The sequence below is a fragment of the Hemitrygon akajei genome, chromosome 6, assembly GCF_048418815.1.
Source record: "Hemitrygon akajei chromosome 6, sHemAka1.3, whole genome shotgun sequence".
In the NCBI taxonomy this organism is placed as follows: domain Eukaryota; kingdom Metazoa; phylum Chordata; class Chondrichthyes; order Myliobatiformes; family Dasyatidae; genus Hemitrygon; species Hemitrygon akajei.
Window position 1 is genome coordinate 67,373,495 of NC_133129.1, and position 24,861 is coordinate 67,398,355.

Here is a 24,861-nt window from a genome sequence, read left to right on the forward strand (position 1 = left end):
TTTCCATAGCTTTTGGTTCATTTAGTGACCAAAGTTTATTATCCTTGCCCTTGAATATATTTGGTGAATGCCCAAAGTCCTTTGGGATAAGAACTCCAAATGTTCCCAACCCTGTGAGTAAAGAAATTTCTTCTCATCTCAGTCGTGGGCAATCACTTGTCCTTAAATATTTATTCTTTCAGGAATGGACTCTTCAGAATCTGCTTCTTTCAATTAAATTTTGAATCTTTTCTGTCTCAATAATACCACCCATTACTTTTTCTAAATTCTGCAGAGAGTATAGGCCAATGTACACAAAAGCCTAATAGTCTTTTCTGCTTTCTTAGGACTTGATAATTTTATCTGGCATTTTTGACACTGAAAAGGTGGTATGTGCAGCTGAAAAAAAGCCAAGAATAACTACATAAATTCTAGACTAACTCTTATTGATTTAGGAATATTCAGCACATATTGATTCTCTAAATAACTATCTTTATTGCTGCACTGAAAATCTGCAGTTACAGTGATTCTTTCATTTACTGAAAGACTTATTTTACTATTCATTTATGTCCTTTGTACATGTCTACACTAAACTAATCTTAAAAATCAGCTTATCAAGTAAGCGATGTCTGAAATGTTTTGTGCTTTCATTGTGGTAATTGGATGTTGCTAGAATTAGCAGCGTTTATTCTCCATTCCATTTTGTGTCTGAACTTAGAAAGCAATTAAAAGTTAATCACGTCGGTCAAAGTGCATTAAGTACATGTATGGACAAGTGCAATGAGAAACCTACACTAGCATTATTGGTGGGTCTGGAGCCTCATGAAATCTAGGCAGGGTAAGAATGGCAGATTCCATTTCCTGAAGGTTGTTAATAAAGTAAATCTGTTTTTATGACTATCCATTATTTTATAGTTAACATTATTAAGACTAATTCTTGATTGATTTAAGTTCACTAGCTGCCAATGTGGGATTCATATTGTGTTTCTTGATCAATGTCTCAGAACTCTGACTGTTGGCTCACTAATTTGTCTGCCATGTTACTCAGTCACAAAGCAGTTGTTCTTAATCACCACTTATTGTGCATTTCTTTAAAACATTTGATAAGTGCATTTACATTCTTCTGACCCTGCTTTAAATTCTATTTTGCATTAGGGATTTGTGGGTAATGTTGCTGTGTCAACTGAATGAAATGCTGATTTGAGAGTGTTCGTGAGCTGTTTTTCCTAGAACAATATTGCCCATTGATTCTTCATTAAAGAAAACAATTTTTTCATTCAGTGAAGTGAACCTTCAAGTTTTGTTTGTATAAATAAATCTTAGTAACAAGTTCTGACAGCATAGAGAAGAACCATTTGGTTGTTGAAGGAGCTGTTCAAATTCAAATAAATCCCATTCCCCATAACCTAGAATCTTAGAAATATCCCATTACTTTTGTAAGAAAACCCTCTATGGAATCTGACTCAACCACTTTCCAGATTTTTATCAATCCTTGTTATGGGAAAATTCTCCTTTTGTGCTGTTTTGGCTAATTAATTTAAACAATTTTCTATAACCAACCAACTTGCGAGAAGAAATAGATTACCTCAACCAGATGTATCAAAGTCTCTTCTAATTTTGAATATATTTGATTATAGGAAAAAGATGCCTCCAGTGGACTAATAGCTAGTGCAAGAAATTTTGTTAAATCGTCTATTGTGCCATTGAGGACACAGAAATATTCCCATTTTGTGATTTTGTTCAGGAATCCACTGAATTTCTGCCCTTCCTCATTTTGTTTGTAGGGTTATTAGCGAAGAAAGCAGTAGAAGCCGGTCTCAATGTTAAACCATACATCAAAACCAGCTTATCTCCAGGAAGCGGTGTAGTTACATACTACTTGAAGGAGAGTGGAGTCATGCCATATCTCACCAAACTAGGGTAAGGCTAGAATAATTCTGAAATTTACATTGACAGTCTTGGTCCTTGCTTGGATTTTATGCACGAAATAAAGGACTGAAGAAGAAGGAATCTAATAGGAGAGGACAGTGGACCATGGAAGAAAGGGAAGGAGGAAGAGAATCATAGAAAAGTGATAGGGTGGTGAGAAGAGAAGAGGTGAAATGGTAACTAGAATGAAAAATGGAAGAAGAGAGAAGGAAGGAGGGATGAGAAAGTACCTAAAATTAGATAAATCGATATTCATGCCTTTAGGTTGGAGGCTACCCAGACGGAACATAAGGTGTTGCTTCTCCATCTTGAGTTTGGCTTCATCTTGGTAATAGAAGAGGCTATGGACAAACACGTCAGAATGGGAAGTCAAATTGAAATGTATAGCCATGGAGAGATTGTGCCTCTGCAACACACAGTACATGCTGAATTAATAATTGATATTTTGAGCTGAGACCCTTCATCAGGACTGGAAAGGAAGGGGACAGAAGCTAGAATAAGAAGGTGGGGGAGGGGAAGGCATGCAAGCTGGTAGGTGTACACAAAATGCTGGAATAACTCAGTAAGTCAGACACACAAAATGCTGGAGGTACTCTCAAATGTAATTGAATGTTGGGTTTGACAGTCCATTCAGTGGTGCCGATGTTGTAGTGTGAACAGAGTCACTGGAGAGAGGTAGCTGGTAGACATGGAGTAGTCTTTTATTCGACAGATGAGGCAAAGCAAGCATCATATTGAGTCCCTTTTGGAGGAAGAGGGCTGCTCAACCCAATATTACATGATGTTTTATTTGCCAAAGATCAAAGGACAATTCTATACTTATGATGTATCTACAAGGCTTCCTTCGAATTAGTTACAACTTTCACAACTCCTCCTTTGCACTCACACTCCAGACAACCAAACTGAATGTTGAATCAGCATTGACTGGATTTCCAATTAACTGTGGTTCACGGCTATTAGAAACCTGTTGTCCAGAGCTGCTTTTAAAATTTAATCTATAGTCCATATTCAGATCTGAAGGTTGGCTGTTGGTCAATATTCGCTCTGACTCCTAACCCCACAAACACCCTAAAATCGATACCTCTTGGACCAATGCATAGTTATCAATGTTTGCATATGCAATGAACAAGTTGCACTCCATGATGTTTAGAGTTTGATGTTTCTGTCATGTTTAATTTGTGGAGGGGACAGCATCACTCGCTCTGTGTCGTTCAGATGCAATATATTACAACCCATTGTTATGTATGCTAGGTGAAGCCTAGCTAGGTTCTTCAGTTGATGGTTTGTTTTTGATATTGCAGACCATCTACTTTTAGTGCTGCTGATCATTGGCATTCTTTTGTGCCAAGCAACTAATCCCAGAAAGGGTTGTGGAACTTAAAGATGTTCCACAGTGTGCTTTTATTGCCAACTATATTGGTGTTTGCGAGTTACCCAGGGTCCTGCAGAGACCTTAGAGCACTTAGAATATTTGATTTGATATTTATTGGCAGAATATTGGACTATGGACGTGGATAGGATTGGGGCTAAGTGTGCTTACTGCAGCATTGATTTGTCTCCAGCAATGAAGTTGTGTAGGAGCTGTTACACCTGACCAATCAACAATATTCTGATGTGGACAGGACCAATGGTTGAGATAGCATGCATTTTATTCAAATGGCTGGATTTGTTGGGGAAGGACAACAAAGTGGTTTGATTGTCTTGAGAATGCACAGGGAAGTATAAAGTAGTCCAAACAGTTCTCAATAGTCAGAAACTCCTTTGAGATATCCTAAAGTTGTGAAGCCGTCATTTCAGTTCAAGTGCAGCACATATTGCCACATTGGAAGATGTGAAAAGGTAGGGTAGTGCTTTCACATGTTTAATTATGTGTGACTTAGAGGTTATCTCTATACTCTGTAGGTTTGAAGTTGTTGGCTATGGCTGCATGACGTGTATCGGTAACAGTGGTCCTCTCCCAGAAGCTGTTGTGGAAGCCATTACTAAGGTAAGTTATATTGGTAACCTTTTTTTGATCTTTAATGATCTTTGAAATGATCTTTAATGTTTGAAATCACTTCAGATGTAAGTATTCCAGGTTAGCCTCTCGCATTCAAACTAAGCTCAAAAACATCCAGAACTTTGCTGCGTGCATTCTAACACACCAGTTTTAATTCACCCATCACCCTGTGCTCGATGCCTATGCTGGCTTCTGTTTAAGAAACATAACGCTTTAAAAAAAAAAAGAATTTTATCCACGTTTTCAGATTACTCCATGACATCTCCTTTCCCCATTCCTTCCCTTGTTTCTCTTTCCTTTAACTCTGCCATATTCATCATTCCAAATTTTAATTTGTCCACTATTTGCTGCTTGGATCTTGAGCGTGGAAATTTCCTCCTTTTTATTTTGCTCTTTAAAAATCTACCTTTTTCACCAGGCTTTGGGTCATCAGCTTTAATACATCTTTTTGTAGCTTGATGTCAAACTTTCTCGGCAATGTTCCTGTAAAGAACTTTAATCTATTGAGCATATTAAAGTTGTTATGTAAATAAAAGTTGTTGGTGCACTACCGCATTGTTCTGTCAAAATTATCAAGTCATTTTGATCTCATGAAGGAGAAGAGTCCAAACAATTAGATGGTTGCTTAGTGTTTCTTCTAAGGCCCACCAGGCCAGAAGAAGAAGAATTAACTTGCATTTTTCAGGAAGCTGAAAGAACAGCAGAAAAAGTGTTGCTGTCAGTGTGCTTATTGCAATGAATGATATAACGCTTGGCAGCATCACATTTGAAATAATGTAATGTTTGTTCAGGGCGACCTTGTTGCAGTTGGCGTGTTATCTGGGAATAGAAATTTTGAAGGCCGTGTACATCCCCACACACGTGCCAATTACTTGGCTTCACCACCATTGGTTATTGCGTATGCTATAGCTGGGAACATACGGATCAACTTTGAAGAGCAGCCTTTGGGTAAGCAACATCTGTACCTCTTTTGTGCTTCAAATGTTAAAGAGTGAATTCCATAGCAAAAAATAAATCCCCAATTTACTTTTAGTTTATTCTATGGATTGGTCAAATAGCCAGGTAGATCTGTCAGAGTGTATCATATACAGCAATGGAAATGTTTCCTTATAGCCTGAAACTTTTTGTTTACATCTGCTTTTCATTGGAAAACTTCCAGTATTATATCTTCCTTGCACCGTGTCCTTGCCATTAACTCTGAGAGAGCAGTAGATCTGTGCTGTAAGAATAATCTGTGATCTGTGTGGGTTTCCTTACTTAGTTCTGTACCTTTCCAAATAAAATGTTACTCTCATAAATTGATGGAGAATAAGTTACCTATCTGAAAGCTCAGTATTTTAATAGCCTGGTAAATCTGTATCAATCTTGTAAACACGGGATGGGGAATATTGTAACTGCGATTGAGAAAAAGTTCTGATGGTGACGTAGTGATCTGAGAAGAGTTTGTGTGATATAGTGCCTTTGAACTGCTGCGATATCTCAAAATGCAGCTAGTGAACTACGATCTGGAGTCAGTGTTGTAATGTCGGTGACATAATGTGTAGAGTATCCTGGATCTGTGTGGAGTTTGCACAGTGGCCATGTAGGTTTCCCCAAACACTCCGATTCCTTTCCACAGCAGAAAAGACTAAATCGGCTAATTGATCTCTGTAGATTGCCCAGGTGTGTGGGTGACTGGTAGAATTTGAAGGCATTTGATGGGAATGAGGGGGGAAATTAATGGTGAATGGCCTCTGGTGTCTTAAGGAAGACTGGAAATGTGTGCATCAGCTGTATAAATATAACCGGATAATCTGTTTTAAGATGTTGGTTGAGAAATATTGACTCCCAACATGATCCTATGCTGCTTTTTGCATTAATGCTGTGGGATATACTATACTCAGTAGTCGGTGTAATTGTGGCTTCAATTTGTTACTTCCAAAAGACAGCATATCCGAAACTGCCATGCTGCTGTAGTACTGAATTGAAAAGGTAATCTTCGTATTCTCTGTGTGTTGGGAAGACTTGAACCCACGTTTCACTGAGAGGCAACTATGCTTCTTTCTGAAGCATGCCTTGGAGAGCTATAGTGCTTTAGTAGAGAAATACTGATGCAAATTTGTGATTTGTAAGCATTCATGGAAAGTATTAAACACTTCCTCATGAAAAATTTGCCTTGTGTGCTCTAGGAAATTATAGTAGGTAATGAATAGCTTCCTCCTTTAGGATGTTGCATAATGCAACATAATTTAGTATTTGTATATGAGTTCCATTTTCCCCTTCCAGGCATTAATGCAGAAGGTAGGGAAATCTTCCTGAGGGACATTTGGCCAACCAGAGAAGAGCTACAAGCAATTGAGAGGAAATTCGTCATTCCTGCCATGTTCAAAGAGGTTTACGAGAAAGTTGAGGTAAACCACTTGGACTTTATCTTGAAGACTAGAACCTTCAGTAACTTAAAACTGCAGCTTCAGGATCTAAGGAAATGTATTTTGTCTAATATTTTAAACTAATATTTATATATTATATTATGTTGCTGTTGAAGTAGGGTGAATTCTTGCCTCATTAAAATGTTACATTCAAAAGTGAGTTAAAATCCATTTCTTAATCCTCCTTCAGTGGACTAGAATTTCAAGATGTTGTAGATGAGAACTTTTTAATGTTGTATTTCTTCACAGAAAGGAAATGAATCCTGGAATTCTTTGAATGCTCCTAGTGATAAACTGTACACCTGGAATCCCAAGTCAACATATATCAAATCCCCACCTTTCTTTGAAAACCTGGTATGTACAGTACTGGACTTGTAATGTTTCAATGTCCAGGATCACAGCTTCAATATTACATGTTTTAGTATTTCTGTAATATTCAGATAAATGATTTCATGGTGTAGTAGAGATGCATAGCTACTCAGTATACTTAACACACAACTGCAGTGATGGATAGTAAAGAAGAGGATGTGTATCTTAGGTATTCCAAATTACCTTAGTTCTGTAAATGTTTATTTTTGAAATGTAGGCTCGGAATCAGTTTTAATATCACTGGTATATGTTGTGAAATTTGTTGGTTTGCGGCAGAAGTATATTACAATACATAATTGTAAAAATTATAAATTACAAAAAAAAGTGCTAGAGCCCTGACTGCTGTGGCCATTCCCCCTCTCCCCCAAACGGTGCCTGAAATGATATACCTGTTGTTGAGGAGAAAGGCCTCAGGGGTATTTTGCACTGGCTGCCTATCCCTTTTCCCCCTCCTGATAGTCACCCAGTTACCCATGTCCTGCACCTTGGGTGTAAATAGCTCCTTGTATGTCCTGGACGATCCGGAGTTCATCCAGTTCCAACTCCTTAACATTGTTAGAAGCTGTTCGTCATTCTGTAATGTTGTACCTTTTCCAGGAACACTGGGAACTGGGTCATATAGACCAACCAGGAGTGGAGATTCCAGCTTCTCTAATTCAGATGTATCACAGTATTCACCTGCAGTACTGTACAAAAGCCTTGGGTATCCTCAACTTTTATATCAATTCTGTTTTAGATTTTTTTGTATTCTGCATTAATATATCAGTAGGAAAGAGCAAATTTTAGATTTCCAAACATTCATTCCAAATAATTAAATGTTACAAAGAAATGTTTGTATTTCATTAAAGCAAGTAACATATTAAGTAATAGACCACTTTTCAAATAAAACCTTGATTACTTTGTAGGTACGTCGTCCAGTGCATGATTAAACAAAGGTAACAAATAGGTGCTAATGCTCAATGATAAAATGAGTTGAATGAACTAAACTGGTTAACTGAAACAGAACCGGGTGTAGAAGGATGCATCTTCTGCAAGTGTAGTCGTCAGGGACACTGGAGGTCTCCTTACCTTCCTACATCCTGCAAGAGGAGCATTCTATTATCCTGCCTGGCATCCCCACTGCTCTAGATGTCCAATAAGAAAGAAAGAATAAACGGAAAAAAAAATCTGCCAAAGGCCTATGCCTCTCCTCGCCAAAGCCTCACTCCCCACTCAAACACTGGCCATCTACACAACAGCCGCTTGGCTTAGACCTAACTTCTTGCCACGTCTGCAGTGGCTCATAAAAAGCAGCAACTCTCTCTATGCAATAGTTACTTTGGGTTGACAATGCTTCCTTTGAATCTACAGTGGGAGACACCTCTGAATGTTCAAATGCTGTTGCTGGGATAAACTAATTGCAAGCATTCCTGCACTTATTTACAATGGTTGCAAATTACTTAAATCAACCATTGCCTGGATTGATTCCATTAGACCATAAGATATAGGAGCAGAATTAGGCTATTTGGCCCATCAAGTCTGCTCCGCCATTTCATAATGGCTGATCCATTTTTCCTCTCTGTTTCAATCTTCTGCCTTCTCCCCATTTCTTTTCATGCCCTGACCAATCAAGAATCTATCAACCTCTGCCTTAAATTTACATAAGACTTGGCTTCCTCAGCTGCATGTGGCAACAGATTCACTACTCTCTGGCTAAAGAAATTCCTTCTCATCGCCATTCTAAAAGGATGCCCCTCTGTTCTGAGGCTGTGCCCTCTGGTCATAGACTTACCCACCATAGGAAACATCCTCTCCACATCCACTCTATCAAGGCCTTTCACTATTCAATAAGTTTCAATTCACTCACCACTCATTCTTCTGAATTCTACTGAATACAGGCTCAGAGCCATCAAATGTTTTTCATATGACGAGCCATTCAATCCTGGAACCTCCTTTAACCCTCATCAGTTTCAGTACATCCTTTCTAAGATAAGGGCCCAAAAACTGCTCACAATATTCCAAGTGAAGCCTCACCAATGCTTTATAAAGCCTCAACATTACATCCTTGCTTTTTTATTCTACTTCTTTTGAGATTAATGTTATCATCACATTTGCCTTCCTCACCGCAGACTCAACCTGCAAATTAACGTGAAGTGAATCCTGCATTTTCAGGCCATATAACACAAACTGATTGTCTTAATGTTTGCCTGATGCATTTGCAAACATCTCATAGTCACCGTTTTGCAAGCCATATCTCTTAGCCTGTGGGCCAGCTTATGCTTTTAATTTCAATTTACTACTTGCAATTTACAGTAAAAACTGAAGGCTTGTTCTTGCTTGAATTCGTATCTGCTACATTCACATAACTCCAGAATACTGCCGAATATAATCTTCTCTTGGTCCCTGGACAGAATTCTGTCCCAGAAAGGCCAAACTTTTAAGGAGGATCTGATTAAGTAGGGCAGCAAAGATGCCCTTCATTTTGGATCGCTTTCCCAATTACAAACCTATCATGTCCCTATGTGCAACTCCATTTACACCATCATCCCGAAGTGGCAATCTACAAGACTAAGCAGAGCTGACAATAACACCAAATGTTCCCGAAGTTTGATCACACCCTGGTCGGCTAACCTCAGACCTTGCTTCAGCATTGTCAGGAAGACTGGATCATCCCTCCTGGATTGTCCAACCCTGAACACTCCTCATAAGCTCGAGATTTTCACTCTGCACAATCCACGGCAGGCTCATCAGCTCTCCAAACCACTAACGTTATCATTCCCCAAAAACTCTCATCTCCCCCTAGTCGCTGCCTCACTTCCCCCTTAAAGAAGCGATGTCTCTCTTTGTTACTAGCAATCCTGATAGTTGCCCATGTGCCATCTCGCACCCCCTGGGCCATATTGTCCCACATATTCTTTGGGCATTTTGCTTTAACCAGCATGCGTATATCTTTTGGGTGCATGTGATGAATTCAAATTATTTCTTCGAGCATATGCCAGAATTCAGAATTCCCACAAGCAACTCTGAGTGATGCAGCTAGACAAAATGCTCTGATTTTTCCTGGGGGTGATTGGCGTATGGATGCTGGTAATCAGGGCCGGGGTTGGCTGTGTTCATCAGAGTTCTTGACCTCCTGCTGTCTGACCTTAATAGGTTCCATCCCAACAGATATTTCTGGGTATAACCCTAGCCCTCAGATATTTCCAAGCTAATTCCTTTATTAAGCAAAATATAAGGGATGGATAAAAATTAAACAGTATATACTTAAAACCACAGAGTATGTACAGTACTCTGCAATCTTCCACTTATGTCTCACTGAACTCATGATGCCTGTTGTATTCCTTTTGGTGTAAAAGGCATACTCATAAACGAGTATACTACTATACAATCCCTGAATGAGTATGCACCCACCCACCTGGAGCCCTGAACGGGCAGTAGCCACCTTTTGCAACGGTTGGCCCTGTCTCACCAAGCTACCCAAAGCTGTCCGTTACCTTCCACCAACACACATATACACTCACACACACCACACTTATATATCTACCGGTTCAACTCTCTGATTTATTCTTCGATACTTTGTGATCTCATGTCCGTTGACCTGAACAATCTAATTATGGGTGCAACACTTAAAAATGCTCACCATCTTTGACTGCTTAGGGTACAAAAGTATCCCGGGGTAGCCCCCAAATGTTGTGATTGTGGTCAAAGTCACTGGAGAGACACTGAAGTGGGTGAGACAGAAGTCTTTATTCGTCACACCAAGAAGGCATTCTTCTGGAGACACTTGCAGTAGAGGCTCATTTTTATACCCTTAAGATCAAAGGTAGCAAGTAGGTGATTCAATAAAACTTCAATAGTTACAATGATATTGCTTATTTGAATACTTTGAGTTGACAATGCTTCCTTTGAATTGCATATCTACATTGGGAGGCACCTCTGAATGTTCAAATGCTTTTGCTGGACCAAACTAATTGCAAGTTTCCCTGAATTTATTTACAATAGTGAAAATTACTGAAGCCCATAGTTGCCTGGAATGATGCAGGCCAGTTACACAATCCCATTGTCATAATATTTGGCTGATGCATCTACAAGTATCTCTGTCACTGTTCTACAAAGCATATCTCTTAGTCTGTGAGGAAGCCTGTGCTTTTAACTTCAATTTGCTGCTTGCAATTTACAATAAGAACTGAAGACTGGTTCTTGCTTGAATTAATATCTGCTATAGTCATGTAATTCCAGAATACTCTCTAACAGGATCTAGAATATAAATACAAGGATGTAATGCTGAGGCTTTATAAGGCATTGGTCAGACCACACTTTGAGTATTGTGAGCAGTTTTGGGCTCCTGAGCTGAGAAAAGGCATTGGAGACGGTCCAGAGGAGGTTCGCAGGAATTATTTTGGGAATGAAAGGGTTAATATATGAGGAGCATTTGATGGCTCTGTTTCTGTACTGCTGGAGTTTAGAAGAATGGGGGGGGGGGGGATCTCATTGAAAACTATCAAATATTGAAAGGCATAGATAGAGTGGGTGTGGAAAGGATGTTTCCTGTAGTGGGGGAGTGTAGGACCAGAGGGCACAGCCTCAAAATAGAGGAATGTTCATTGAGAACAGAGATGAAGAGAAATTTATTTAGCCTGAGTGTAGTGAATTTGTGGAATTCATTGCCCCAGACAGCTGTGGATTCCAAGCCATTGGGTATATTTAAAGCAGCGGCTGATAGGTTCTTGTTTAGTAATCGTGTCAAAGGTTACAGGGAAAAGGCAAGAGAATGGGGTTGAGGGATAATAAATCAGCTACGATGGAATAGCAGAGCAGACTCTGGGCCAAATGGCCTAATTCTGTTCCCATGTCTTATGGTCTAAAACATCAGGGCACTTCAAGAGAATGATTTATCAAACAACATGGCACAGTCACCTTGAAAGATAAGAGGGAGAAACAAATGCTGGAAAGGTAGTGAAGTGGAGAGGTTTGGGGGAAAGATTTCCAGAGGATTTTGAATAACATTTGAGGCAATGGCTCACAATGACAAAGCAGTGGAAGTTACGCATGTGCTTGAGGCTGAAACTAAAGAAACACAGAGGTCAGAATATCCGGTTGAACAAAGAATGTGGGAAAGTATGGACAGTTAAAGCTGAGCCAGACCACTTCCTCATTTGTCATCCATAACTATGTGTTATCTTTATGAACTGAGATTAGTTGTGGGTTGTTGGCGTCTATCAGTTATTGTTGGTGTGCAGAATGATTAGTGCATTGTAGATTACATGTAAATTTATTTTAATAAAGAAGTAACTTGTATTTTAAATTTTGTCCAGACTCTAGATCTTCAGCCTCCTAAATCTATTATTGATGCCTACGTTCTTTTAAACCTGGGAGATTCGGTGACAACTGATCACATCTCTCCGGCTGGGAACATTGCAAGAAACAGCCCTGCTGCACGGTATTTAACTGATCGAGGGTAAGGAAAGGCCTTAAATATTATTCTAAGGATAAATTTTACTTTATGGCCTACTATAGGTCACTTATTAGTTAATGTGGAATATTAATGTCAGGCTTAAGATCTATGAATGTAATTAACACCTTGACATTTTACTCGCAGTAGTTAACTATTAAGTTAATAGATGTTCTAAGTGACAAAAGGCAGTAATATAATTGTGGAATAAACCACTAAATTATGAACTATGGTTATTTTGGCACCATGACCAGTGTCTCTAATTAGAACATTGGAAGATTTGAAAAACCATCAGCCATTTAGCTTTTCAGTTGTATTTTTGTTTAGTGAAGTTGTGGCTGATCTATGAGCTCTACCAGTAATTCTACATAGAGGTGATCATTTAATTAACTCTCTCTCCAAAGTCTATTAATTCCATATTATGATTTTGCACCTTATTGTCCACCTGCACCACGCTTCCCCTGTAGCTGTTACACCTTATTCTGCATTCAGTTATTATTTTACCTTGTTCTGCCTCAATGATTTGATCCGCATGAACAATATGCAAGGCAAGCTTTTTACTGTACGTATGACAATAATATTCCAATTCAAATTCCCACTTTAATAATAGACTTTAAAGCGGAGTAAAATAAGAGGTGATGATGCTGACAAGTTCCAAATCATTGAAGTTTTGTAAAGGCAAATAAGGAGAACTTACTTCTTTTGGGACACAAGATTGACTATTGGCAAAAGAACAAGGGAAATATATTTTTGGAAGAAAGGAATATAAATACACTTTTAGTAAGGAATATATTTTTGTTTTTGTTGGGAGCTATTATAAATGACCTGACTGATACTATTTTAGTGGCACAATCAATTTAGTTTGCAAAAGCACATTTGGATAAATCAATAAGGCAAGAGTGGGGTTGGGGTGGAAGGAGCAAGGGGCTAAAATTAAGGTTATTTTATTTAATGTTAATTGAAATTAATGTAATTTAAAAATAAGTGATAGGCTAAATGGCTTTCCACTGTGTTATATTATGGAATGACTGGACATAATTGAGAGAACAATGGAGAAGGACTGCAGTAACAGTCTCGGAGGCCTGAGGAGGCAGTCTAGGGTGAACAAGAGGGAGTTGAGTGGGTGTGCAGGTTGGTGAGCAAGGGGATAACTCATCGAAAAGTAAATTTGAGAAGAAAAGTGCCTTCATTTTGTAGCCTAGGTTCACTAAAGGTAACATTACAAAATCCTAGACACAAAGATATCCTTGATCCAACTGATGATCACATACATAATTGCATTATATTCAACATATGAATTGTATGAATCAATACAGTTCCAGTGCCTCCTTAAAATAGCAGGGACCAATGATAGAGCTGAAATTCTGAAGCTTGGACAGCTGGTTATTTTCTGAAAATTGTACATCTCCTGTGAAATGGCTCAAGTTATTTTTATAATATTGAACAGTTAATTTTGATTTGATAGAACTGTGAAGGTTGGAAGAACAAAGATGGAAGAAAGATGAAACATGTTAGGAAGGTGTTCTACCAGTTATGGTAGTCTTGAATTTCTGTTAAGATTGGAATTTTTAAAAAAAACTCTTGAAATTAACATTTTTTAAAAAATTTCACCTTTTAGTTTAACCCCACGACAGTTCAACTCGTATGGATCTCGTAGAGGCAATGATGCTGTTATGGCAAGGGGGACATTTGCAAATATCCGGTTGGTCAATAAATTCCTCAAAAAGCAAGGGCCACAGACTATTCACTTCCCTAGCGGGGAGACAGTAAGTGAGAAATCAGACGTTTTATATCACTAAGTTATCTGTTTGTTAAGATCCAGTGATGGGGGCTTACAATAGATTAGATTTGGTCCTGTGTCTTACTATATATTGTTAGCAAAATGTGCTTGTAAAATTTCTAGCAAGATAATTTTACTTTTAATTGTACATAGTGGTTATTGTCTTTGTGATTAATGGTAGTTGATGTTTCTGTTAGTTGGGCCATTGATGATTTATTGGAGCTCTTCTTTCCTTTAGCATACAGTTAGCAGCATTTACTTTTCAGTCATGATAAAAGATGACCTGAAGGATACCTATCCCCATTCTCTGTTCCTATAATTATCAGATATATGTTTATGTTAAACTGCCTCTAATTATCAGACAGGCATGATATATGTTTATGTTAAACTGCCTCTCCCTTCAGTGCATTTCCAATCCGTCTTGAATTCTGTTCAGGGTAGATATGACTTGTTTATATTTCCTGAATAAATGTAAAGATACTTTAACATTAGCTGTTTATTGAATTTAATTGGTTTCAGGACCATGAAGAAAAGTTGTTCAACATGTCCAAGTTAGATTTAAATAAAAATTCTGAATTACGTTTATTTTTTTCTGATGCTGATAGCTTGACATTTATGATGCTGCAGAACGTTATCAACAGGAAGGCCATCCTCTGATTATATTAGCTGGTAAGGAATATGGATCGGGCAGTTCAAGAGACTGGGCAGCCAAGGGTCCCTATTTGCAGGTGAGTTTACATTGGGCAGTAAAATGTACGATTCTTGATTACAAAAGGGGAAACCAACTGTGACAGTATTCCTGCATCATACAGGAGTGAGGATACTCCAGACTGGCCATGAAGGGAAAGCCCATGAAATCGAGAAGAAGATGGCCAATCATCACCTTTGATATCTTCAAGCACATTACGATAACAAGTCCATGAACAATTATTGTGGAAATGAGAAACAAGGAACATTCTGATGAAAGATCAAACTTGTTTCTCTCTCCACTGAAGCTGATTAGTCAGCAAAATATTTCCAGAAGTTCTTAAAAGTACTGTATGTGGGTTATACAGTCATGGATTAGGCCCTGGTTACATTTGTTCAACCATCTCTGTATATCAGAGACATTAAAAAGTGATCTGTTAACAATCTGTCAGCTATCAAAGCTTTCAGGGCAGTTGGGAGAGAAGATGTTCAAGTTGTCACAGGAAATCCTTCCACTACTGGGATACCTCAGGGTAATGGAGTTGGCCTTCTCTGTTGAGACTAGGTAAGGGTATATATGGGAGGACCATAAAGGTGGGAAGACCTGGGTCAACAACATGAGGCCATCCCTCAGATCATGTCAATTACTTTGACAAAATTCTATCAAATGTGTTATTCACAATTCCTTGGGGGAGGGTGTGATTTTTCAAATCGAGCTTTTCAGGGTTCCTTCTAAAAGTTTCAAAATAAAATTATTTAATTTGCCTAGAAGCTGGCTTGTTCACTTAAAGGTCTAGTAAATAGTCCTTCTGGTTCACATGCATGTTTCTTTTGTACAAACACTTGCTTGGATTAATTAATAAAATACTACTGGGTTGCCATTCTTGAGAGCTACTAGGAATACAAGGGGAAATAAGCAAGAGTGCATTTCAATTGCACTGTTTTATTTAAGATTCTACATTTGGATAAGCTAATGAGTTTGCAAAGAAGCTTGAGAAATCAGTTCTTGGAACTAGCCCCAGTTGTACCCAAATGTCACCAAATTGGAAGCTCTGTTTCCTCCTCCTATTTGTGTGTGATTTTATTTAAACCAGTTTTTCACTCACTTTCATTCTGAATGCTGTTGGCTTACTTTTATTGCTTGCACAATTTGTTTTTTTTCTCTCTCATTGCACTTTGGGTGTTTCTTGGATTTTTTTAAAAGTGGGTTCCGTGAGTGGCTGCCTGTAAGGAGATGAATCTGAAGTTTGTATAACGTACAAATAGTTTGATAATAAATGTACTTTGAACTTTTCCTGTCAACTTTGACAGTGCCCTAACTTTGTTTAGACATTATTATTTGTGTGCTGCGGATTCATGAGTAAGAACAGCAGTTATTGGCCATCCTATTTGTTTTTAGGAGGGTACTGTTAAACTGTCTTTGTGAATGACCCCAGTCAATATGAAGGATCACCAGTGGTCCTATTGGGTAAGGAGTGGCAGCATTTGAACTCGGTCATGTCAAAGTAAATGTGTTCAGGATGATAAGTGACTTGGTGATAATGTTCTTGTATGCTCTATTTCTTCATGTTGTGGAGGGCATGTTTTGCTGTACGTCAAAGGAATTGAGTGACCTAGTGATCTTTTTAACAGGGCATCAAAGCCATCCTCGCTGAAAGTTATGAACGTATTCACCGTAGCAATCTTGTGGGGATGGGGATAATTCCCCTGGAATATCTGCCTGGACAGACAGCTGACAGCCTGCAACTTACGGGTCATGAACACTACACCATCGTCATCCCTGAGTTGTTGAAGCCCAGGATGAATGTGGAGATTAAGGTGAAATCTTGATTCCAAACCTCTGAATGTAATCAGGACCAACCCTTTTATTTTCATCAGGTTGGGCTGTTCCTAAGATACCATGACCCTTGGATTTTCAGAAGAAATCAGGAATACATCTGTGGATTGAGCAGTTTTGTACAAGCCAGAGATCGTGAGCCAAGTTAGATCAGTGGAATAAAAAGTATCAATCATCCCTGATTGATTGAAAATCAGCTCGATGGGCTCAATGACCTTTGCCTCATGAAATGCAGCAAGCAGCTTTCAGAGACTGATAAGGATGCAGATTCTAGAATGTTCTCCAAACAACTTTTAGATCTTTGTTTTTATTTCTGACTCTCACCACCTGGTACTGTTTCCAAATGCTCTTCCAGGCTTATCTTGCACTAGTCTGTCAAAAATGTAATGTGAAATCTTAATTTTAGATTTGTAAGGAATCCTAGAATATACAGCACAATAAATTTGTTCTGGTCTTAAGAACACTACAGCACAGAAACAAGCCTTTGGACCATCTAGTCTGTACCGAATTATTAATCTGCCTTATTCCATCAACCTGCACTAAGACCATAGCCCTTCATACTCGTTTTATTCAAATTTATCTTAACCAAGGTCTCAGTATCTCTCGAAAACCAAGGTTCCTTAAACCTGTTATCCTTGTCTTTTATTCTGACAGGAATGTACAAACTCTGCACCCTCAAAATTTCAAAAAACACAACGACCAGATCTATCCTTTGCCACAAACTAATGGTATTATGATCACTAAATGCGAAGTGTTACCCTACACAAACTTTCATCACCTGCCCTGTCTCATTCTCTAAAAAGGAGATCAAGTATTGCACACTCTCTCCAGTTGTGACTTCAATGCACTGATTAAGGAAACCTCCCTGAACACATTTGATGCGCTGTATCCTATCCAGCCCTTTACAGTATGGGAGTCCCAGTCAGTATGCGAAAAATTAAAATCACCTCCTATCGCAATCTTACGTTTCTTGCAGCAGTCTGTGATCTCTCTACAAATTTGCTTCTCTAAATCCTACTGATTATTGTGTGGTCTATAATATAATCCCATTAACATGGTCATACCTTTCTTATTCCTCAGTTCTACACATAAGGCCTCACTAGACGAGCTCTCCAGTCTGTCCTGACTGAGTACTGCTGTGACAATTTCCCTGACTACCAATGTCACCTCACCCACTTTATTCTCTCTCGCTCCACAACGTTTAAAACAACAAACCCGGAAGAATAAGCTGCCAGTTCTGCCTCTCCTGCAACCAAGTCTCACTAATGGCTACAATGTCATAATTCCACTTGCCGATCTGTGCACTATGCTCATCTGCCTTTCCAACAATACTCCTTGCATTGAAATATACACAGCTGAGAACATTCATTTCATTATGCTCAGTCTTTTGATTCCTGACTTTGTATGTAGGCTTAACATCTTTCTCCACAAACACTCCAATATCTGTTCTGGCGCTCTGGCTCCTGTCTCCCTGCAACTCTAGTTTAAACCCTCTCTGTGTAGCACTAGAAAACCTTCCCGCTAAGATATCAGTCCCTCTCCAGTTCAGATGCAAACCAACCCTTCTGTATAGATTGCACCTTCCCTGGAAGAAAGCCCACTGATCCGAAAATCTGAAGCTCTCTCCCCTGCACCATCTCCTTAGCCATGTATTAAACTGTTCATCTTCCAATTTCTGGCCTGAGTAGAAATTGAGATCTCTTCTCTGGTGGTCCTGTCCTTTAACTTGACACCTAACTCCCTGAACTCACTCTGCAGGACCTCATCATCTCTCTACCCATGTTGTTGGTACCAATGTGGACAACAACCTCCGGCTGCTTAGAATGCTGTGGACTCAATCTGAGATGTATCTGACCTTGGCATGTGAGAGGCTACATACCATCTAAAAATCATCATCTTGTGCACAGAACCTCCTTTCTGTTCCCCTAACCAATGAACCTGTATCACTACAGATCACCTCTTCCCCTCCCTTCCCTTCCCTTCTGAGCCACAGAGCCAGACTCAGTGCTAGAGATGTGATTGCTGTAACTTCCTTCTGCTAGGTCATCCCCCCAGCAGTATCCAAAGTGATATACCTATTGAGGGGTATGTCCACAGGAGAACCCTGCATTGGCAACCTGCCCCCTTTCTCCTCCTGACGGCCATCCTGTTACCTATGTCCTGTATAACTACCACCCACTGTCCTGACTGTCAACCCCTTAGCCTCCTGAATGATCCACAGTTCATCCAGTTCCAGCTCCAACTCCTAAACACAGTCTGTTAGAAGCTGCAGCTGGATGCACTTCTTGCAGGTGTAGTCATCAGGGACACTGAAGGTCTCCCTGCCTTCCCACATCCCACAAGAGGAGCATTCCAGTATCCGATCTGGCAACACACTGCTCTAAATGTGGAAAAAGAATGAATAACTAATAGAAAAAAATCTACCTATGGCCTATGCTGAAGCCTCAACTCCCCACTCAGGGCCGCTCATACAATGGCTGCTCTGCTTAGACCTGTCTTGTTTTTATTGGATCTTGCTATGTGCACAATCCAGTGCTCCTCAGGAACTGTGGTACGCAGAATGTCTTCGTATCTGTTTTAGCTGCATTACAGCCATCTGAATAATACCAGTTTTCTGCTCTACCGCCATTGCCCAGGTTGTTTTCCTTCCTTCAGTTCTGAATTTAGTTCCCTCTTTGAAAGTTAGTGCTGAATCCATTTCTTTCAACCAGTATTGTCATTCCAGACAATGGGTTCTTCACTTGTTAGAAAAATCTATTAGTTTGTTCAATAGTAGTCATGCAATGTGATGCACCATCAGTAACTCACTCTGAGACGTAAGGGCGAGATATCGGCTTTTATTGACTGGAAGAAGGAACAAGCAGTGAGTGACCACCATACTACATCCTGGAGACTGAGAGGCCGGGCTCAGACCTCCATCACCTTTATACAGGGGTCTGTGGGAGGAGCCACAGGAGCAGTCATCAGGGGGCGTGTCCAGACAGGTATAGGTAGTTCACCACACAATGCTTTTAATGAGTACAGTCTCTGTAATTGACACATGATCATGTGTAAAACAGTTAAACTTCTCATTGCACTTTTATGCTGTGATTTATTTTTCATCTTTTTATCTTCCCATATATTTATCTAATTTTTATCTCTTCCCCCACCCCCCTCATTCATGGGGGTGGGGATAGGTCAGTATTATAGGAGATGACCAAATAGCTTTACTTGTTACTGGCAAATGTGATTTGTGAAAATATGAAAATGTGTATGTCTGAACAGAATTTCTCTTTTTATTTTCCAGCTTGACACTGGGAAGTCATTCCAAGCCACCATGAGATTCGATACCGATGTAGAACTTGCCTATTTCCAGCACGGTGGTATCCTGAATTATATGATTCGAAAGATGATACAGCAGTAGCTGTACCCCATGTAATCATGGTGTGGGAGACTGATCATGTCGGAAAATGCATAGGTTGAAACCACTAATTATTGAAAGTAAAATTTGATATTCTCCCATTCACTTCATCTGGATGGAGCAGTGTATTTGTTAAAATGAGGTTTTTAAATAGATAAAAATTATCAATAACTTTATAACATCCATGAATGAGAATTTTTAATGACTTAAATAGATATCTGTTTTAGCTTTAATTATGGGATCTATTTTTGGAAGCCACACCTTTGCAATACTATTAAACATGGAATATGAGCAAAATGTGTCACTATTCTTTGATGAATAACATTTTTTCTTGATTTCTCTGATTATTTTCACAGTTTTCTGTATTTGCATGGCTGCTGAACTAGATGAAAACATGAAATATAAAGTTTATTAATGAGAGGTTGAGCATTTTGGTCTGGTAGAAGATTAAGATGATTAGATCGTGTTCTTCAATTATTGATTTGTTAGCTTTTGATTGGAAATCTGAATAATGTAGGCTATGGAATTGCAGAGGGTATATAAATGCAAGTTATTGTTGAATGGGATTAGTAAACCAAAAGTAATTAGTTCAAAGGCATTTTGAAAAACTTAGTTCAACAAATGTTGTGGGGTTCCACCTGGAAGTTTATCACTTAAGAACAAAACTGCTATATTCACGCAAGCCTGTACTGCCCATTCTGACATTGATTCTCATTAGCAGTGATTGGGCAATTCCTAGAGCCCTCCACAGAACCAAGTTATACAAAGGTTTTTAAATAAATTGTTAAGCCTTTGCAATAGATTAAAGGTTGTCAATGTCACCAGGAACACATTTAAAAACTCCTTAGGAAAAGAAATGTAGGAAAAAAAAGCTATCAGCTGATCGTGCCCTTTCTGCTTATTTAGCCCTGCCTTCCCACCCATATTCAACACGAACTCTCCTATTTCTTCAACAGAGTAAAATCTCATAAGCTTCATTATAGGAGAGTTAGTAGACAAAGATTTGACACAAGCTAACACCAGTAAAGACAGGTGATCAAAAGCTTGGCTAAAGAGGTCTGCTGTAGAAGAATTTTAAAGGAGAGGCAGAAGGGTTGGGATAAAATTCCAAGCTTAGTGGTTAAATAGTTACCAATGGCAGAGCAGTTAACTTCCAGAATGCTGAATAGGTCAGAATTGAAGGAACATTGATCTTATAGGAACACAAGATGGAGAGGTTACAGAGATATGGATGAGCATGTCCCTAAAAATTTGGTATGTGAAAACAGCAAATATCACGCCTCTTTTTTAAAAAGGATGTTGGTAAAAGACCGGCAACTATAGGCCAGTTAGCTTAATATCTGTAGTCCGGAAAATGCTTGAAGCTATCATTAAGAAAGAAATAGCAAAACATTTAGAAAGGAGTTGTTCTGTTAGACAGACACAGCATGGATTCAGAAAGGGCAGGTCCTGTTTAACAAACTTACTGGAGTTCTTTGAGGACATAATGAGTGCAGTGGATAGAGGGGAACAGGTGGATGTCATATTCTTGGATTTCCAGAAGGTGTTCGATAGGGTGCTGCACAAGAGACTTGTAAATAAGATACGGATGCATGGAGTTGGAGGAAGTGTATTGGCATGAGAGGGTTGGTATAAATGGGCATTTCTCCGGTTGGCAGTCAGTGCTGCCGCAGGGATTGGTGCTGAGCCTGCAGCTGTTTACCATTTACATTGATGATTTGGAAGAGGGGACTGAGTGTAGCGTAGCAAAATTTGCTGATGAAACTGAGTGGAAAAGCAAATTGTACAAAGGATGTGCAGAGTCTGCAGAGGGATATAGATAGGTTGTGAGTGGGCCAAGGTCTGGCAGATGGAATACAATGTTGGTGAATGTGAGATCATCCACTTTGGGAGGAATAATAGAACAACAAATTATTAAATGGTGAAAGATTGCAGCATGCTGTTGTGCAGAGGGCCTTGGGAGTGCTTGTGCATGAGTTGCAAAAAGTTGGCTTGTAAGTGCAACAGGTTATTAAGAAGGCAAACAGAACGTTGGCCTTCATTGCTAGAGGGATTGAAGACAGGGTACTGGTGGGGCCGCACCTGGAGTACTGTGTGCTGTTCTGGTCTCTATACTTGAGGAAGGATATACTGGCTTTGGAAGCGGTGCAGAGGAGCTTCACCAGGTTGATTCCAGAGGTGAAGGGGTTGACTTATGAGGAGAGATTGGGTCGCCTGGGACTATACTCTCTGGAATTCAGAAGAATGGGAGGGAATCTTACAGAAACATACAAAATTTTGAAAGGGGTAGATAAGACAGAAGTAGTAAAGTTGTTTCCATTGGTAGGCGAGACTAGAACTAGAGGACATTGCCTCAAGATTCAGGAGAGGAGATTTAGGATGGAGATGAGGAGAACCTGGTTTTTCCAGACAGTGGTGAATCTGTGGAATTCTCTTCCTAGGGAAGCAGCTGAGGCTTCTTCGCTAAATATACAGTGGCATGCAGAAGTTTGAGCACCCCTGGTCAAAATTTCTGTTACTATCCAAAAGGCATAAAGTTAAAGATGACACATTTCTTCAGTATTTTAAGCAAGATTACTTTTTTTAAATTTATTTCCATCTTTTACAGTTTCAAAATAAAAAAGGAAAAGGGACCGAAGCAAAAGTTTGAGCACCCTGCATGGTCAGTACTTAGTAACACCCACTTTGGCAAGTATCTCAGCTTGTAAATGCTTTCTGTAGCCAGCTAAGAGTCTTTCGATCCTTGTTTGGGGGATTTTTGCCCATTCTTCCTTGCAAAAGGCTTCTAGTTCTGTGAGATTCTTGGGCCGTCTTGCATGCACTGCTCTTTTGAGGTCTTTCCACAGATTTTCGATGATGTTTAGATCAGGGGACTGTGAGGGCCGTGGCAAAACCTTCAGCTTGCGCTTCTTGAGGTAGTCCAATGTGGATTTTGAGGTGGGTTTAGGATCATTATCCCATTGTAGAAGCCATCCTCTTTTCCTCTTCAGCTTTTTTACAGATGGTGTGATGTTTGCTTCCAGAATTTGCTGGTATTTAATTGAATTCATTCTTCCCTCTACGAGTGAAATGTTCCCCGTGCCACTGGCTGCAACACAAGTCCAAAGCATGATCAATCCACCCCCATGCTTAACAGTTGGTGAAGTGTTCTTTTCATGAAATTCTGCACCCTTTTTTCTCCCAACATGCCTTTGCTCATTACAGCCAAAAAGTTCTATTTTAACTTCATCAGTCCACAGGACTTGTTTTCAAAATGCGTTAGGCTTGTTTAGATGTTCCTTTGCAAACTTCTGACACTGAATTTTGTGGTGACGCAGGAAAGGTTTTCTTCTGATGACTCTTCCATGAAGGTCATATTTGTGCAGGTTTTGCTGCGCAGTAGAACAGTGCACCACCACTCCAGAGTCTGCTAAGTCTTTCTGAAGGTCTTTTGCAGTCAAAAGGGGGTTTTGATTTGCCTTTCTAGCAATCCTACAAGCAGTTATCTTGGAAAGTTTTCTTGGTCTTGCAGACCTCAACTTGACTTCCACCATTCCTGTTAACTGTTAATTAATTCCTGTTAATTAATTTCTTAATTACATTATGAACTGAGGAAATGGCTACCTGAAAACACTTTGCTATTTTCTTATAGCCTTCTGCTTTGTGGCATCATTTATTTTAATTTTCAGAGTGCTAGGCAGCTGCTTCGAGGAGCCCATGGCTACTGATTTTTGGGACAAGGTTTGAGGAGTCAGGGTATTTATAAAGCTTTGAAATTTGCATCACCTGGCCTTTCCTAACAATGACTGTGAACAAGCCATAGTCCTAACAAGCTAATTAAGGTCTGAGAGCTCAAATCTCTTAGGGTGCCCAAACTTTTGTATGGTGCTCCTTTCCATTTTTTCACCCTAAACAAAAATAATCTTGCTTAAAATGTTGAAAAGAATGTGTCGTCTTTAACTTTATGACTTTTGGAAATCAGTTCATCTTCTACTCACTTAACTATTCGCAGTAACAGAAATTTTGACCAGGATGCCCAAACTTTTGCATGCCACTGTATTTAAGATAGATAGATTTTTACATAGTAAGGGAATTAAGGTGTTATGATCCCAGCCCCCTCCTTTGTGAGAATCGCAAGAGCCCTAGTGAAGGGGGGGTCAATGACCCAAGAGAAGAGAAAGATACGTGCGGTGTCCCTCGTTTCACTGCGAGGCAAAAGCTGGCGACTGTGGTCATTGTCTCGTGGAGACACCTTTGTGAATTGGGAACTGTACTACGTGTATACCCTCAGGGCAATGTGGGTGGAGAGACGGAGAGAGATTGCATCATCCCAACCTGTTTGACATCTGAGACCCCGTGAGTTCAGATAAAAGAGGGGTTGTAAAGACGGCCCCCCTGACGCACCAGAAGACACGCTAGAAATCCTGTGACAGCGTTTAACAGCGACAGCCGGTGGGGGGGTTCGTGTGCGTCTTTTCCTTGCCTGGGATTGGCGACCTCACCACGAAAGAACGGCTTTAGCTACAGGAGAGGCCACAAGTGAACGGCCACCCCCCAACGAGACTCCGACGGATCGAACTCATAAGGTTGGAAAAACCCGCGGGGTAACTGTTCCATTCTATACCTATCTCTCTCTCTCTCTCCAACAAAGTGCACCACCGCGACACCCAAAAGACGGCAGCTGGTGGAACTGCAGTGACCTCAAGAGACTTCTATATACATCGGACAATATATATTACCCCTAGACAACGATCGAGCTTATTTTGTATTGATTATTACTATACCTGCGCTTTAGATTGAGTATTGACGACGTATGTTATCTGAATGTTTGTATTAACCTTACTTTTGTGCCCCTTTATAAATAAAAACTTCTAAAAGATAGTGCCATCAGACTACAACGGACCTCTCTATCTTTGCTGGTAAGTGATCCAGTTACAGGATACGTAACAAAGGGTTAAGGGGAAAAGGCAGGTAGATGGAGCTGAGTTTACGGACAGATCAGCCATGATCTTATTGAATGGCGGGGCAGGCTCAATGGGCTGGATGGCCTACTCCTGCTCCTA

General features: G+C 39.7%; 1 protein-coding gene across 3 annotated transcripts in view; it reads left to right on the forward strand.

Moving 5' to 3' along the window:
* The window catches only part of LOC140729131 (cytoplasmic aconitate hydratase), a 64,468-nt gene extending 44,352 nt beyond the window's left edge, over positions 1–20,116 (forward strand). For all 3 annotated transcript variants that reach the window (XM_073048569.1, XM_073048568.1, XM_073048571.1), the window contains exons 12-21: positions 1,764–1,899; positions 3,811–3,895; positions 4,699–4,855; positions 6,173–6,297; positions 6,565–6,669; positions 11,979–12,121; positions 13,734–13,881; positions 14,501–14,623; positions 16,215–16,400; positions 19,706–20,116. In XM_073048569.1, coding sequence (XP_072904670.1) covers positions 1,764–1,899; positions 3,811–3,895; positions 4,699–4,855; positions 6,173–6,297; positions 6,565–6,669; positions 11,979–12,121; positions 13,734–13,881; positions 14,501–14,623; positions 16,215–16,400; positions 19,706–19,822 — 1,325 coding nt within the window. In that variant the 3' untranslated portion in view covers positions 19,823–20,116. The remainder of the gene's footprint in view (positions 1–1,763; positions 1,900–3,810; positions 3,896–4,698; positions 4,856–6,172; positions 6,298–6,564; positions 6,670–11,978; positions 12,122–13,733; positions 13,882–14,500; positions 14,624–16,214; positions 16,401–19,705) is intronic.
* The last annotated feature ends 4,745 nt before the right edge of the window (positions 20,117–24,861 follow it).